At 40.2% G+C, this 15,996-nt stretch overlaps 1 protein-coding gene across 3 annotated transcripts; it reads right to left on the minus strand.

The window, feature by feature from the left end:
* Positions 1–397: 397 nt before the first annotated feature.
* CCDC14 (coiled-coil domain containing 14) lies at positions 398–15,892 on the minus strand. Of its 3 annotated transcripts, none has more exons than XM_060278803.1 (13): positions 15,822–15,892; positions 14,416–14,471; positions 13,980–14,055; positions 12,446–12,518; positions 12,211–12,351; positions 11,469–11,711; positions 11,273–11,370; positions 9,360–9,933; positions 8,152–8,293; positions 6,961–7,040; positions 4,720–4,935; positions 4,507–4,636; positions 398–1,542 (listed from the first exon to the last, which is right to left on the minus strand). In XM_060278803.1, exons 1-13 carry the CDS (start codon positions 15,849–15,851, stop codon positions 567–569), a joined length of 2,835 nt encoding a protein of 944 aa, XP_060134786.1. In that variant the 5' UTR covers positions 15,852–15,892; the 3' UTR covers positions 398–566. The 3 variants fall into 3 exon arrangements, with proteins under 3 accessions (XP_060134786.1, XP_034985078.1, XP_034985088.1); XM_035129187.2 differs by having other exon boundaries at positions 4,507–4,639; XM_035129197.1 differs by lacking the exon at positions 15,822–15,892 and having other exon boundaries at positions 4,507–4,639; positions 14,381–14,471.
* Between the last annotated feature and the right edge of the window lie 104 nt (positions 15,893–15,996).

Here is a 15,996-nt window from a genome sequence, read left to right on the forward strand (position 1 = left end):
CTCTCCATATTCAGATACGTGAAAAGGGTGTCTGTTGATGGTGGGAACAAAGAAAGGAAAGGCTGGTGGGGACAAGGAAAAATGAAGGCAATTGCCTCCAACGTTGAATTGTGTGTGGAAATCCAAAGGTCATTTAGTCCAACCCCCTGCAATGCAGGAATCACAGCTTAAATAATCTCTGACGGATGGCCATCCAATTTGTTTAAAAACCTCCAAGGAAGGAGAGTTCACCACTTTCTGAGTTAGAAAATCAAGCTACAGGTGGTTTTCAGATAAAAAATTATCAGTAAATAAAGCCCATAGAAAAACAGTAAATTTAAATCAATTTATTAAATAATTAATTAGAAAACATATTTATTTACATTCTAAAATTAAAATTTACAAGAGTATTTTAGATTTAATCTTCATTTATGTAATGAATAAATTTTTGCCAGTAAAACAGCTCTTCATCTTGTCAGTAAAAAAAGTGTTATAGCAACAATTCAAAAGTTATACAAGTACAAACATGCTATAAAATAACCAGATTTCATGGAAAGCATTTCTGTAGTTTCTTCTGAAATAGTGCATTAACGACTTGCTGTTTTTTCCAAACTATTCTGCAAAGTCTTTTGCAGTCTAGCTATGTTAGCATCCAAGGCTGCTAGACCATTTTTGAAGTCTTCTTCATCTCTAGAAGTGAATGTTGAAAAGGAAGATATAGTCCATTCAGATTTTCCAGACATCCAGTCAAAAGTTGAGAAACTGGAGTCAGGAACAGAAATACCAGGGCCTTTTTTCTGTGTGTTTCCTTTCTGATGTGGAATAGAAGCATAAAAGAATTTATCAGGCTGAAGTCCATCTGGGTCGTCCGAAATCATTTTAGCAGCTTCATTTGTTATTTCTTTTGGCTGCATTTGACGTCTGTCTCCCTCCAGCTTTGCTGTCTTCCCCTTACTTTCAGACTTATTTTCCGCAGTCTTTTTTGGACTAAGGCTACCATACAATTTATCAACGGCCTTTGCATTGTTGCCCGGCATCCCAAACCTAATTGGCTGCTTGGAATTGGCCAACCCAAAGTTACAGTCCCGTTTTGGGGAAACTTGACACTGTGTATCTGTTGTCCTTTCAGCTGCTGCAGCTGGTTTCTGAGATGGACTGCTACTCAATGGAATGTAAATAGTCTCATCCGGCCCATGCCCTTCTACCAAAGTACTTGAATTGCTGGCTGCTTCAACTTCAGGCTTTAGAAAGGCAAAGCTTTTTGGAGCCACTATTTGCCCTGCAACAGGGCTGTTTTGAGGAGGGTCTTCAGTTGCCCTCATGTCATATGCTTGACCTGGTATCTTCATCTCGCTTTTTGGTAAGACAGGCTCTGCCAGAATAGGACTGGTTTCTAACTTTTTAAGGTAGCTCATTACAGAATCACTTAGAGGGTATGTGTCAGCCTGCAGCTGTTTTTCATGAATTTCCAAGAGCTCTTTTGACAGACTTCTTTCCTGTTTTGGTTTGGCAGTGTCCACAGTGAGGTCCGAGAGAAGTTTGGACATACTGCCCTGCAGAGCCCTGTTGAGAACAATTCAGTAGTTTGATTTTAATTAGGACAAGGAATATGACAAAATCCAAGATCCTGTATTTGTCTTAAGCAGTTAGGCCCTGGTTGTAGTTTTATACCCACTTACCAGTGAGTGAGTCTCATTAGACTCAATAGACATGATATACTGTACCTCTTTCAGCATACAGCCCACCTTGAGACAATACAACAGTTAGTAATACTGTTTAGTCATACCTATACTGAGCTTCAAGAGAACAAATTTAAAAATTATGACTGCAGTTTGGGATTTTTTTGGTGGTCTGTCTTAAGTTTATCTTCCAAATGACCATTGTATTGAAGTAGAACATTATCTATTAGTTTTGTAAAGAGGCAAACACATTCAAGCTGTTTCTTTGAAAATAAAAGAAAAAGAAAACTGAACATTGTGTGTAAGTAAATGTCATAACCGTGTGGGAGGGAGGATTCCAAGTGAGAGAGGCTATAAGTGAAGGGGGGTCTCTAGAAATGGGGCCTTAAATGGGTCTATGTAAATACAACCGTACACCCAGTTGTCAGCACCTTCCAACAAGTTGCATGGGTCAAAACTAAGTTGGCCACAGTTACAAACTCTGCTAGGAGGGAAACCGCTGCCCCTTCCCCCAAAACTAGTGATCAATGGTTGGCTTGTCTCCCTAACATGCCCTAGTACAGTGGAACCTCGGTTTATGAACACCTCGGTTTATGAATTTTCGGTTTATGAACGCTGCGGACCCATCTGGAACGGATTAATTCACTTTCCATTACTTTTAATGGGAAAGTTCGCTTCAGTTTATGAACGCTTCAGTTTATGAACAGACTTCCGGAACCAATTACACCCATGTTTCAGTTTATGAACGCTTCAGTTTAAGTACTTTGCGGACCCGTCTGGAACGGATTAATCCACTTTCCATTACTTTCAATGGAAAAGTTCGCTTCAGTTTATGAACGGTTGCTCCGCAGACCGTCTGGAACGGATTAATCCACTTTCCATTACTTTCAATGGGAAAGTTCGCTTCAGTTTATGAACGCTTCAGTTTATGAACAGACTTCCGGAACCAATTGTGTTCATAAACCGAGGTACCACTGTATATGTATTGTTGCTTGCTTGCTTGCTTGCTTTATCAATTGTGTTGTGATCTAATGTTGTGCAATGCCCTGATATTTCATGTTATAGTGATATAGAAATACTTTTATAAATAAAAGGCAAACAGCTACCATTCAGCCTCAAAGGAAGAACTAATGCTGCAATTGGAAGTCTTTACTAAGAGACTCGCCTCCCATAACCCATTGCAATGGGTGTCTGGGGAAGAGCAGGAGACCCCTCCCTTTGCCCATTGTTATGAATGGAATGCTTGCAACTTGAAAAAATAAACTGATCAAATGCTGCATCACTCTCTCCTGGAACACTCAAGGAAAATTCCCAAAACATTAAAAACTGAACTCAAAAGTGCTGCCCATGAAACTGTTGTGGCTGCTCACGGTTCTTTAAAAAATAAAATGGTTTGAGGATTAGGTGTTTGCGGGGTGGAGAAGTCCTGGCATGTGTTCTGCTCCCCACTGTCCTGAATAGCTGAAGGGGTAAAAATTTAAGCTTTTTGAATAGTCTCAATAGTTCAGTTCCAACCTTTTAAACAGGAGACAAAAGTATGCACACGGGTTGCACAAACAAACCCCCATCTAGTTTGCGCTACAGTCTGAAAAATCTACCTGTAATGTGTTGTAATGATGCCCAACTGGATTAGGTGAAGCGACAAGAGAAAACAAGAGCTAAAAACCAGAATGTGACAACTTTTATTCACACTGGCAATTGTAAAGGGTCATTTCCCCCCTTTCTAGCAAGACAGGTTTCAACTTAGTCCATGAACCTCTGACACCATCTGGTGGCTAAGTACTACACTCACAGTGCAAGACTTGATATAACACTAAATATATATGACAGAACTATCAGCTAAACTTCAACAAAGGTCTTGTGCAAGACTACCTGCTCCAGAAGCAGTTCTTGTTGTTCTTATTATTTAAATTTGTATACTGCCCTATGCCCACAGGTCTCAGGGCAGTTCACAGGATAAATTATGCCCTCTGCAAACAATATTCTATTAAACAACAAGTAGCTCAACTGAATTAAGTAGAGACTGAACAGCTGGAGGTAAGTAAATAGACTTGGCTAAGCAGATTTGTTTCTCTATGTCTATCTACGCAATTTCTTTTCATACTTAGAGAGATTATTCAAACCCATTAACTGTAGAAAAACAAAGGACAAGTTATCTTTATTTTCTGAACTTCTGTACATCCTTTGGACTCTCCCTCTGGGTGGCATTCTATAGTGAATGAATTAAGTTCCAAGAAGACTGAGCAGGACCACCTCAATGTCAGCCATAAGCCAATCAAGTTTCAGGAACTCAAGTTCACTAACTGTCAGGATTACTTGCATTATACAGTTTTCAAAGAGCAACTAATTATTGAAACAAAGTCACAAGAGCAATACTGTACATTCTTTCCTAATAAAGTGACAGAAATGGGTTTCTACTATATTATTTGCCAATTTATATAGTTAATGAATATTAGTTGTAATATTAGTTTCCAGTGAAACTAGTGCTTGACCCAAACATTTAAAATAAAAAGCTGAATATTGTTCCTTTGTCATGCTAAACATATGGCATGTTCCCCCTCCCAAATCCGAAGTTTGAAAATCCTACCTGAAATTATTCTGCAAAATATTTGGCTATTATATTCAGATATATTGGTGCTTTTCCCATAAGTTTATCATAGCTTTCAGATCAACATACATGCAATTTTCAGCTTTTCATTTTAAATGTGTTGGGCCTAAAATTTTGCTAACTGCACAGGACTAAAGTTAAAAGAAGGAAGTTAAAGCAAGGCATTACTGAACATTAGTTATTTGCACCATTTGATTAAAAGATGGGATACATATTTAACAAGCAAATTAAGATAGTTACCGAGTCAATTCATGCAATCTATTCACTTCTGCATCTTTCTGACGCAATGTTATGCCTAAGATCTGGTTTTCTTTCTCAGCGACTTCCAACTTGTACTGCAAGCTCTTCGTGCTGTTCAATATATCATCTGCTTCTGAAACACATTGAAGAAGTGTAATTTTTAATTTTTACATTAAAGAAATATGACCCCGGAAAGTGCCTCAATGTACATACCAATTTTGAGCTTTGTTGAGAAAATATCATACTGCTGTTGCTTTTCAAGAAGCTCTTGGTCTCTCTCGTGAATTATTCTGGTCAGCCTTCTATTTTCCTCTTTCTGGCTTTCTAACATTTTTATGATATCTTCATTTTTATTTCGCAGCAACTCATTGCTTTTCATATATTCATTCAACTGACTCTGCAATGTAACATTCAAAGACTGGAGCGAGACTATGGGAAGAAGCATATAGTTGTTTTAAAAGACAAGTTCAACTCCAACAAATATTTATAACTACTAAAATATAAATAGGTGGCATGCCCTTGTAATCTCTAGGATTTTTAACTACAATAGTTTGCCCAAGGCTTCCTTTGGAGATTGTCTGGAAATTTAAATCAGTACAGAATGTTGCAACATGTCCTTAGGTGAATATGTATGAACTGTTCTGCTGTAGCTGTACTCAGTTTTTCTATTTCCTTCTAGGCTAAACAGAAGATGCCTTACTTACTGGTTGCAGCAGCTGCAGTCATGAAGATACAGCCAACTCACTGCATGCACTAACTGGTTCACCTACTACCTCCACACAAAAATGTACATGAGTGCAGGTAGAAATTTATTAGTGTGACCCAACTATACAGACTTTAACATTCAAACTGTAAGAGAAACTATGCATGTAACCATTTCCGCAATCAAGTCAATAAGCGTGGCGATACCCAGATGCCTCCAGGAGTAAATAAAGACACAGGACGCATTGAATAAGGTTAATGGGCATAAAAAGGCCACAACTTTATTGATTACAGGTGTAGAGAGGTGTTGGCTTAGGCATTGGATCTAACCAACGATATCAGACTCCAGCCTGTTGTGCTGGCAGTCTGTGAAGGGTTAATCATCATTGGGTGAGCCCTGCAATCAGCTAGGAACTCATCCTGGGGCCACTGATAGGGGGCGTGCCTTAGGCCCTCACCTTCCACGGCTTTGGACATGGCCACGCCTCCGGACTCCCTTCAGCATTTTGGGAGAGGTGATGGCAGCAATATCCCCCCCCACCGTAACCTTTCAGAGATAATCCAATGCCTAACCACCAGAACCAAAGTTGTGACGAGTTGCTACGAGGTAGGCGAAAACCACCTGGCCAGGGCCAATTTGCCAAGTGTAAAAATTCCTACCAGGCCCCTCAAAGGCGACCAACCGAGTTCCGCAGCAATGTCAAAAGGAAAGCCCTGCCTAAAGGGAGGGTGGGCGGGAAAACCGAAGCGGCTGGGGGCAGGAACCAAGAGACTGAGCCCCGGCCGCGCGCTCACTTAAGTCAGTGAGCCACGCCCCCCGGGACGTCCAAATTGGACGCGCCGGGGCGCGCCATGTCCGGGGCACAGCCAATGGCTGGGGGGGGGGGGGTGACAGCCATCCCCCCAGCATGTGAAGGGCTCGTGGGTGCCCGCAACCTCCCCTCCTGCTATGCCGGAAGGGACTTTCCTGAATAAAGTTGTACGATGCAATGGCATTGTTTCATGTGAAACAGTATGAGAGGGAATGAGACATTGGTCCTGTTTTGAGTAGCACCTCACGTCTTAATAAGCCAAAATATGAACCAGTCTTCTGCTCACACATGCAGCTAATTCGCAAGAACACGTGAACATGCTAGTAAATCTTCAGCTATCTAGTTTATGCTTTCATATGTACTGCAAATCTAATATTAACATATTTAGAAAATGTATTTAACATTGGATACAGCACATTATCTTAAAAAAAAAAATCATCGGCATAAAACAAACCATGGAATAACAGAGTGCCATGGGTCTGAATAACGGCTAGGAGAAGCAGCAGCACAACTGAAAACCTTTAGAGCCAGAAATCTGCTGCAGTTTAGTAGACATGAATGAAAAAAACATAGCTAATAGTTTATTGTGAATGTGCCAGTCATGCACACTTTGCTCTTACTAGTAGGCAGGAGAAAGAAACCACGATCCTTCATTTGCTATTGGAGCAAAACAAACCTTTATTTCCAGTTTGGACACACTTAAGCCAGGAAAAGCAGGTATAATTTGTGCATTTGTGGTAAACCATTAACTATGGCTTATTATTACATGAAGGCCTTTATATAAAGTAAATACAGTATTTCAAGTACATCATTAGACAAAAACACCATTGCTTCCAGAACTGTTAGAAGTGTGAGTAACCAGCAGAGACTATGAATACGCCTCAAATTCTGTTTTAAGTGCTTTTAAAATACATTCAAATCTTTACACTTTGTTACTTACATTCATAGTTGCTATCCAGGTTGCATTCTTTTTCTGCTCTCTCTTGGTTCTTCAGCTGTTGATTCAATATTCTTAATCGTCTTCATTTGAATTGGGGGAGAAAGTTTGCATTTAACAACTATTTTATATGGCAATGGTTTTGATAAAAAATGAGGGGACAAAACTATCTTCCTCAGCTTTTAAGTTAACTTTATCCATTCTGACAACCCTTCATTCTCCGCTAGATCCTCTTCTGCTTGGGACAATTGCACCACAGCTTTTAAAACAATGCCAATACACAAAGAGCCCAATCCAAGAACGTTCCCACAGCAGCTTGAATATTGTACAGCTGAACCCCAGCTGCAACTGAGATGAGCTTACCATCAGCTGAGGTTACCAGTGCTGATCTGATAAAGTCAGCAGAGAGGTCTGCTGTTGCTGAACCACAGTCCTATCAACCTGTATACTCAAACTGATCCCAGTTGTTACCACTAGCATACCAACTGTTAATAACCACGATAATGGAACTATTCTGTTCCATTTCGTGGATAACCATTATGTGGCAGCGAACTGCCTTTTGCAGTTCCCTTGGCAGGCCCCTCTTCTTCCACAATGAGCTCCACAAGAAAGTGAAAATTGGAGGTGGAGGACATGGATTATGTCAACTTTTATATCAAGATAGTCTGCTGATGTTTCAACTCCCAAATGCATTTTAGTTGAACATCGATAAACAAGTTTTAGATTGTTTTGCAAAAATGTTTCAACATGTTAATTATAGAAAAATTCCTTCAGTAGCACCTTAAAGACCAACTAAGTAGTTGGTCTTTAAGGTGCTACTGAAGGAATTTTTCTATTTTGCTTCGACTCAGACCAACACGGCTACCTACATGTTAATTATATGTTATGTTAATTATATTTCTGTTTTATAGATAATAAGACTTAATTTATGTTGTTGTTGTTTAGTCGTGTCCGACTCTTCGTGACCCCATGGACCATAGCACGCCTGGCACTCCTGTCTTCCACTGCCTCCCGCAGTTTGGTCAAACTCATGTATACATAATCTATGTATCTACTCCTTTAAAAAAAGGACAGGATTGTAATCCTGCTGTAAAATGCTTTTGTTTTAAGTGCACGTTCACCCTTTCTTTAACTGTTCTAAATTGAGATCTGGCGAATTACCATTGCTGATCTTCCAATACATATATTACTGACCTGCGCAACTGGGCATTTTCACTTCTGAGAGGTTGAACAGCAAGTGCTATTTCAGCTTGTACATTTGCATTTCCAACAACTGCAGGCAAGAGTGATACTGTGCCTTCCACTTCACCTAGCAGTCTCAAAATTTCTGAATCATCTATAATGGGGAAAGGAAGAATCTGTTGAGTAATCAAATGCACTCCTCAAAACATGTTGTGGAGGAATAAAAACTCACAATCCTAGAAAGATACCAAGTACTTTTACATCAGATATATGCTACAACAGATTTAAGACAGAGCTCCGTCTTCAATATGACCCTTTCCAAAGGAAGGGAACACATTTCATTAATGTTTTTGCAGTGCATGTTGTTAAAAGAAAAACCAGCACTTTACCCCGAGAATAGTAAGAACCCTTATGTATATATATTAACCTTACTGTTCCAGGTGTAATGTTGGCAACCTGACCCTAAACACATCTGCTTGCAACTAATTATTCCAGAAGCTTCCTTTACTTCCATATAAGTTTGCTTGCTTACTTACTTACCTGCTGCTCAGGATGAACAGTACTTGCCTGCTCACAAAGGGGAAATAATAAGAATTCCATCATGGGTGGTTCCCCATCTGATAAGACTTACATTAATATGGGAACCCACAAGAAACATTTTATGACCTATTCATATTAAATAGGACAAGGCAAATAGTTATATTTGCTTATCACCTGCTTTATATACTCATCAGATTTTTTTATTTTTTTTTAAGTCTTACATTCGGCTCCATTACATATCAAACTCCATTGGAAGCTTTTATACTGTACTGATCTGGAACATGATTCCTTAATCAAGAAAGTATCCAAAAATATTTTAATAAGAATAGCAATGAGTTGTAAATCACTGGTTTTCAATACATGAAGCAGATCTGATTAGGAAAATGAAGAGGAAGAGATTTGATTTTGTTTTTTACATATGACTTCAGATTTTTTACAAAACAAAAAGCACCACTCAGCCGTATTGAGAATGTGAGCACTCTCCCTTGTGCAGAAAGGAGTCTCTGTGCTTTATTGCCTACTACTAACAGATAAAAGGAACAAAATGCTAAAACATCAAACCTTAGTAGAAAGAGACAAAATTAGTAGAAACAAATGTGGTTTTGTCATGTTGGTGTTCAATTAACTAAACCTTACAGAAGTATAAATCAATTATAGTGTAAGCAAAAATATCATATTACCCTGATCAGTGAGCAAGGCCTTAAGCTCTCCCAAAAGATAGTTCACGGTTTTCACTTTCTGAGCTGTTTTTTGAAGGCTTGTCTTTTTAGGTTTTAAAATGTCATTGTCAAAGCTTGTCTGACAGCTTGTATCTCTCACTGGTGCCATATCAACTCTATCCAAGTGTTCCTCTTCACTAAGAGTGCTCTCACTATATTCTTCAGCCGTTTCTTCTCTAGAACTCAAGGGATTGGACTGAATTGGGTCAACATCTTGGTACTTTCCATCAACCTTCCCATTCTCCTTTTCATGTGCTTGCAACAGAGCAAGATGTGCTTGAATACACCTTATTAGGTCTGCCTCTTTAATCTGCTGCTCGTGGTTTCCTTGGTCTGGCACAGTTTCTCTGGTACTAGGTGGAGCAAGTACTGTGGGTGGCGTAGGATTGTTTGGAACAGATTGAATCACATGGGGCAGGGCAGAACATGAAGCAACAGTCTGCACTTGGGCAGCGGAAGTGGAGCCACTGGGGCCTTCTGGCAAGAGAAGTCCCATTTGTGATGCACACTGACTGCAGCTCTCAATGACAGCACCCTATAAAAAGAAGCATACAAATAATTTATTCTATACTGAAATGCTAATACTGCACTTATGAGTAGGTTGCAATAAAAAAAATAGTGTTTAGATGTGCAGCCTTCTACTATAAAGGTAAATATTACATTTGTATATCTTATCCATGACACCATGCAGAATCTCCTTTCCTCACTTCTTAAACATACTTGATACACCCTGTCCTAAAGGCTCATTTAAGAATAAACTATTATGCCATTTGATTCTAATCCAACACACAAAGAGCCAAAGAGAGATTGCCTATATTGTATTAGTAATTAGTTGAACTTGATGGGGTAATCTATGGCAGGTGTTTCAAAATATATGCATGATTAAAGGTTGCTTCAGTACTGGTGTTCTTCGAAACAGCTTCACTTTGAAGCAGATGAAGTTGGATTTGTTTTAACAATTTTTTCTTTCTTTTCCCCTTCTGGCTCACAGAATTAATTTGTTGCAATTGTGCTCGCCCAGTGTAGTGAGGAAGAATTTATAAGAATGGGTGACAAGCAAATTCTACTTATACAGCTCTGATATAGCTGACACCTTCCAGCATTTAGACATGCTGGAAAACATGAAACTGATTCAGGACTAAGAATAAAGGCGTTCATAACAGTTTATTATTGTTCATTTGTAACAATATTTATATAATGCCTACTACTGTCAGCCTCAAGACGGTGTACAAGGTGATAAAATATAGCAATAAATCATAGTAATTTTTTTTAAAAATGCAGCTGATAGTTCAGGCATACACAAACTTCTACACTCCAGATGTTTTGGACTACAATTCCCATCATCCCTGACCACTGGTCCTGTTAGCTAGGGATCATGGGAGTTGTAGGCCAAAACATCCGGAGGGCCGCAGTTTGGGGATGCCTGTGATAATTCAAAGGGCACTATTAATTCTCAACATTAAATGCCAGAAAAGGCTTAAGCAAACAGGTATGTTTTTAAGAAGTGTCATGTGATTGGGGGGAAATAGAGTGTTTTCCGAAATCTGATCTGCTGGACTTCGGCACAAGCTGCTGACCTTAAAATAGAGTCTTACATTCCTGTTGTTCCCTCCATCCTCTTATGTCATCAAATACCCAAGGGGAAATTGAAATTATTTCATGGTTCCTCCTCTTTGACAACCACAAATAAAGTAACTGAAAAGAATGACTAGTAATCTACATCTACACCAACACTTGTTAAATTGCATTAGACTTTAGAAGCCCCCATTTTAACATATATTAAGGGAACTTTTAATGAAGGCAAAACTGTAGAAATCTATCAATAGTATGCACAGAACAAAATGTGGCAATCCAAAATTAAAGAGACTACTTACAGGCTGAACAACCGAAGGATTAGCTGCAGATTGTGGGGACAGAGCTGGTGTAGAGGTAGGCAAACGGGAGTTGAATGCCGTTACAGGCTGATATGTTGCTATCGATTGAGGTATAAAGAACAAAATTGTCAATGCCAAGATTAAATATATCCACCCCACAACGTCTGTCAGATCAAATCATGTCATTCCCACTCACTGTGTTCAGGAATGATGGAACATGGAACTTCAGGAATGCCACTGGATTTCTGCAGCGATTGGGTGTTTAGCAGAGACATCTGGGTTTGCACATGCTCACACAGTTTCTGATGCATTACAGGAGAGTGCTGAGTGCAAGGTATATGAATTGGTTGAAGAGGAGCAGGTTGCCCTGTGCTTACAGGGGTTGTGTCTTTTTCAACAACTGCAGCATTCACTGATGCTGGCTTATTTGGCATAGGCACTACAAAAAGCAAAAATGATAACCATTAAGTTGTATTCTAAAACAACAAACCTTTTGGGTTTTGGAATTCTGCTCTTGAAGCATTGCCATGTGCTTGTAAGTCTTGGTTATGTTTTATGTTATATTATAAAATATAAAAGTAAAAAGATGCAAGTTATATCCTTAAGCAGTCCTCAAAGTCTAAACTATTTTCTAATAGTTCAAGAATATTCTTTGTAAAGTCCAAAAGACTGTACAGTGAAACATGTAATTTAGTCCTATTGATGAGTAAAACAAAAAACTTAGACCTCCATGAAGCAAATTTGATCTACTAGTGCAGGTGAAATCTACTGAACATTTATGGTGCAGTAAGGCTATTTTTTAAAAATCAGATCTTTTAAAGAGTAATGTATAAATTGTGTTTTATCATTTTCTTACAGATATTCTGTAACTAAACACTTAATGGATATAATAAAATAAAGAATTAACTTAAAAATAAAGTTGAAGAAAAACATCTTACCCATTCCTTTACGCACATTTGCGGAAATAATTTTTTTCTTTTGACCCCTCTTCTTTGAACCATTGACTTTACTGAGTAAAGGTCTTGAAGCTGTTCTGACAAAAGCTGCTTTTCCTGCCTTTTGACAGAGGTTCTCCATCCCTAGCATCATTTGAAATAATATCATTTAGCAACAAAGTAAATTACTTGCAGAATGAAAACTGAATTCAAGTAATTAAAAATAATGTTATGGTACCTTCAGATTCATTTTGCAAAATGTCCTTTAGTAAAGATGCACAGCGATCCAGGCCATGATGAATGGTTGCAACCTGTAGAAAGGATATGAAAGAGGATGTGAACAGTTTTCATTCACAGAAAATGGCTCATTATTAAGCCTTATTTATTCTGTGAGCTAGTAAATGTTCCAAAGTGTATTTTGGAAACTGCAACCACCACTGAATGCTGCTGCTAGGATGCCCGTGAATGCTAGGCATTGTATGATTTTCCCCGGCTGCTGGTTTGTTTCCAGGCTCAATTCAAGATACTCATTACAACCCTTGCTGGCTTGGGACCTGCATATCTTAACAGCAGGGGTGGGCAACCTTGGGTCTGCAGGCTAATCTTGACCTATGAGGCCCTTTCCCTCCAACCATGTCTACCTGCCTGTCAGCTGACATAACTGGGTTAAATCCTGCAGTGGCTGCATGTGATTGTTCCCAGCAAGGCACAGGCCTATGTAGCAAATGTGTTAAATACTGCTCAAGTCAAGTGATCAAGAAGAAGAAGAGTTTGGATTTGATATCTTGCTTTATCACTACCCTAAGGAGTCTCATCGTGGCTAACAATCTCCTTTCCCTTCCTCCCCCACAACAGACACCCTGTGAGGTGGGTGGGGCTGAGAGACTTCAAAGAAGTGTGACTAGCCCAAGGGCACCCAGCAGCTGCATGTGGAGGAGCGGGGACTCGAACCTGGTTCACCAGATTATGAGTCCACCGCTCTTAACCACTACACCACACTGGCTCTCCATCAATCAAGCATTTCTGTTTAAGCTAGGGCTAGGCAATATTAGCTTTTCAACATTGCAGTGTATCACCAGCCAAACATCACAGTTTGGTGATATACTGCAACGTTGAAAAAACAAGATGCGTTGGCCTCTGCCTGCGAGACACTGGGTGAAACTGCCCCAGCTCTCACCTCAAGAGCTGAGGTGATTTCACCCAGGCTTGCAGGCTGGGACAATGCAGCTTTTTTGCACAGCTCAGCAGAAATGTTCTTTCCCCAGCTGAGACATCCCCAATGCTTTAGCTGCTCAAACGTGAGCGGCAGGAGTATTGGGGCTCCTTTAACAGCTAGACTGAGGCAAGGGCAGTTGCATGCTCTTCAGTTGAGCAGTTTAAAGATTCAGAGGGAGGAACAGGCTGTATCAGCGAGGCGCTGATTTCTCCCTCTGTGTCGTATGAGTGCAGTGATATGGTGGTTTCACTCAGCCATGTACCAGAGAGTCAAAAAGTGAAAGTCCTTTGCAAACAGGAAAAGGGATTTTAAATAGTACTGCACTTTTGAAATCCCAACAATACAGATGGGCAGCCATCCATCCAGAAAAGGTTCCTTACTCCTGCTTAAAAGATTACCCTCTTCCATATAACTTTCTGACAAGGCCCTGTTCTCCAAATTAATAGAAAATGTGAAACATGATGACAGTGACCAGGGCTAGTGGCTTTTCATAGCAATATTTAATATGCACAAATAAAAAGCTTTTCTCAGATTTTGCATTATAGTCTGTCATTACCTGATCTTCAGAATCTGTGGAATACAGGGAGTAGCCAAAATCAGCATCAGGACGTGCCACTTTTCTTAAAGCATTCCTGAAACACAGAAATGCTGTGTTAACTCTCTCTCTAGCATAAATTACAAAACAACACTTGGAAACATTTCGGACTTTTATATCTAGGAAAGGAGAAACACTAAAACACAGTATCAGAAACTCTAAAACCAACTACATAAAAAAGCACCTTAAGTTTGAAGGCATTACAGTATGTGTAATATTTGATAAGGCATTTAAGATGATTCTATAATCTTCATTTCTAAAGGCAAGCATTGGTCCCAACTAGCCAGTCTGCAGGACCTGGCATTTTGCCAGCAAAAAGCACAACATTTTGGGCAATTTTAACAATAAGCTACTGCTCAAACCTGCACAAATGTAGAAGATATGAGGATATTCTTACTGTTTTCCTCCGCTTGTTAATTTAGCTGATCCTGTCAACCTTCCTGATGACAGTACCTGTTGGTTGCACAAACAAGCACTCAATATTTGGTATTAGTTTTTCAGAATAAGTGTAGCAGAACACACACCTCAGACTTACAAAAGAGGGAGAGACACTACATTTTCTTCAGGAAACCCAGCATGCAAGTGATGTTTTAATTTAAAAATGCTTATAAGAGCATAGAACTGATAACAGAAAAACTTCATTCTACTTTACTTCAAGAGTGAAAAGCGATGTGCAGTAGTGTAGCATGTCTGACCTATACTTTGTTTGTAAACCAATTAAGAGTCTTTTAAAAGAATAAATAACCATTAGGAGCATGTAGGCCATTGTGAAGGGACCCAGGTGGCGCTGTGGGTTAAACGACTGAGCCTAGGGCTTGCTGATCAGAAGGTCGGCAGTTCGAATCCCTGCAACGGGGTGAGCTCCCGTTGCTTGGTCCCAGCTCCTGCCAACCTAGCAGTTCGAAAGCACATCAAAGTGCAAGTAGATAAATAGGTACCGCTCTGGCGGGAAGGTAAACGGCGTTTCCGTGCGCTGCTCTGGTTTGCCAGAAGCAGTTTTGTCATGCTGGCCACATGACCCGGAAGCTGTCTGCGGACAAACGCCGGCTCCCTCGGCCTATAGAGTGAGATGAGCGCCGCAACCCCAGAGTCGGACACGACTGGACCTGATGGTCAGGGGCCCCTTTACCTTTACCTTTTAGGCCATTGTGAATTGATTTCAATCAATCTGCTAAACCATATTTACAAATATCAAGAACAGAATACTTCACATTTTGAAATTCAGATTCCGTGCACAAGCATGACTATTAACCAGCCGGTTCAACAAGGAAAACACTGGTTTCCAACTAAGAGCCTTTATAACCTCAACTATTTGGTAATGTGTTCTATAACTATTAATAATAAATAAAACCACTGCAGACCAGGAGAGGTTATGCTTAAGTAGTTAAACTCATACTATTTTTGTACAATCAGTGGTATTTCAGAAACAATCACAGTTCATACCATCACATTTTGCGTGTGAGCTTCAGGAGCAAGAGCAACAGGGATCAGCTTAAAGATCCTCTGAGTTTACAAATTCTAGAAGGGTGGGCTTGTTACCTACTCTGTTGGTAAAAGCAACAGCGTCCCGCGGGACCTCAAGAACTAAATAAAATGCATCAATAACAGAGGCTTTCGCGGATCCCATTCCACTTCCATCATCAGGTGCATGAACGGCAATCTTGAGTCCGTAAGCATACAAGCATCATGCATGGTTATGGGGAATGCAGAGCCCTGAGGTTACGAGGGGAAACTCAGGGCGAAGACCCCGGACTTAATGGCAAGGGAGGGAGCGCTTGCTCCCCCTCTCCCACCCGCAATTACCTTGTGCCTTACAGAGCCCGGCCTCGCCATCTCCTTCCAGCCAAGAGGCTGCCTCTTCCTCCAAGCTGACTGACGGGCCCAACGGTTACTCACGGGGCAGAGCCTGTCTCAAGCCCCGCCCACTATTTGCTCTCATAGAGGCGGCGGCGGCGGCAGACCGAGCGGGAAAGGAATA

This window comes from Zootoca vivipara, chromosome 1, assembly GCF_963506605.1.
Source record: "Zootoca vivipara chromosome 1, rZooViv1.1, whole genome shotgun sequence".
In the NCBI taxonomy this organism is placed as follows: domain Eukaryota; kingdom Metazoa; phylum Chordata; class Lepidosauria; order Squamata; family Lacertidae; genus Zootoca; species Zootoca vivipara.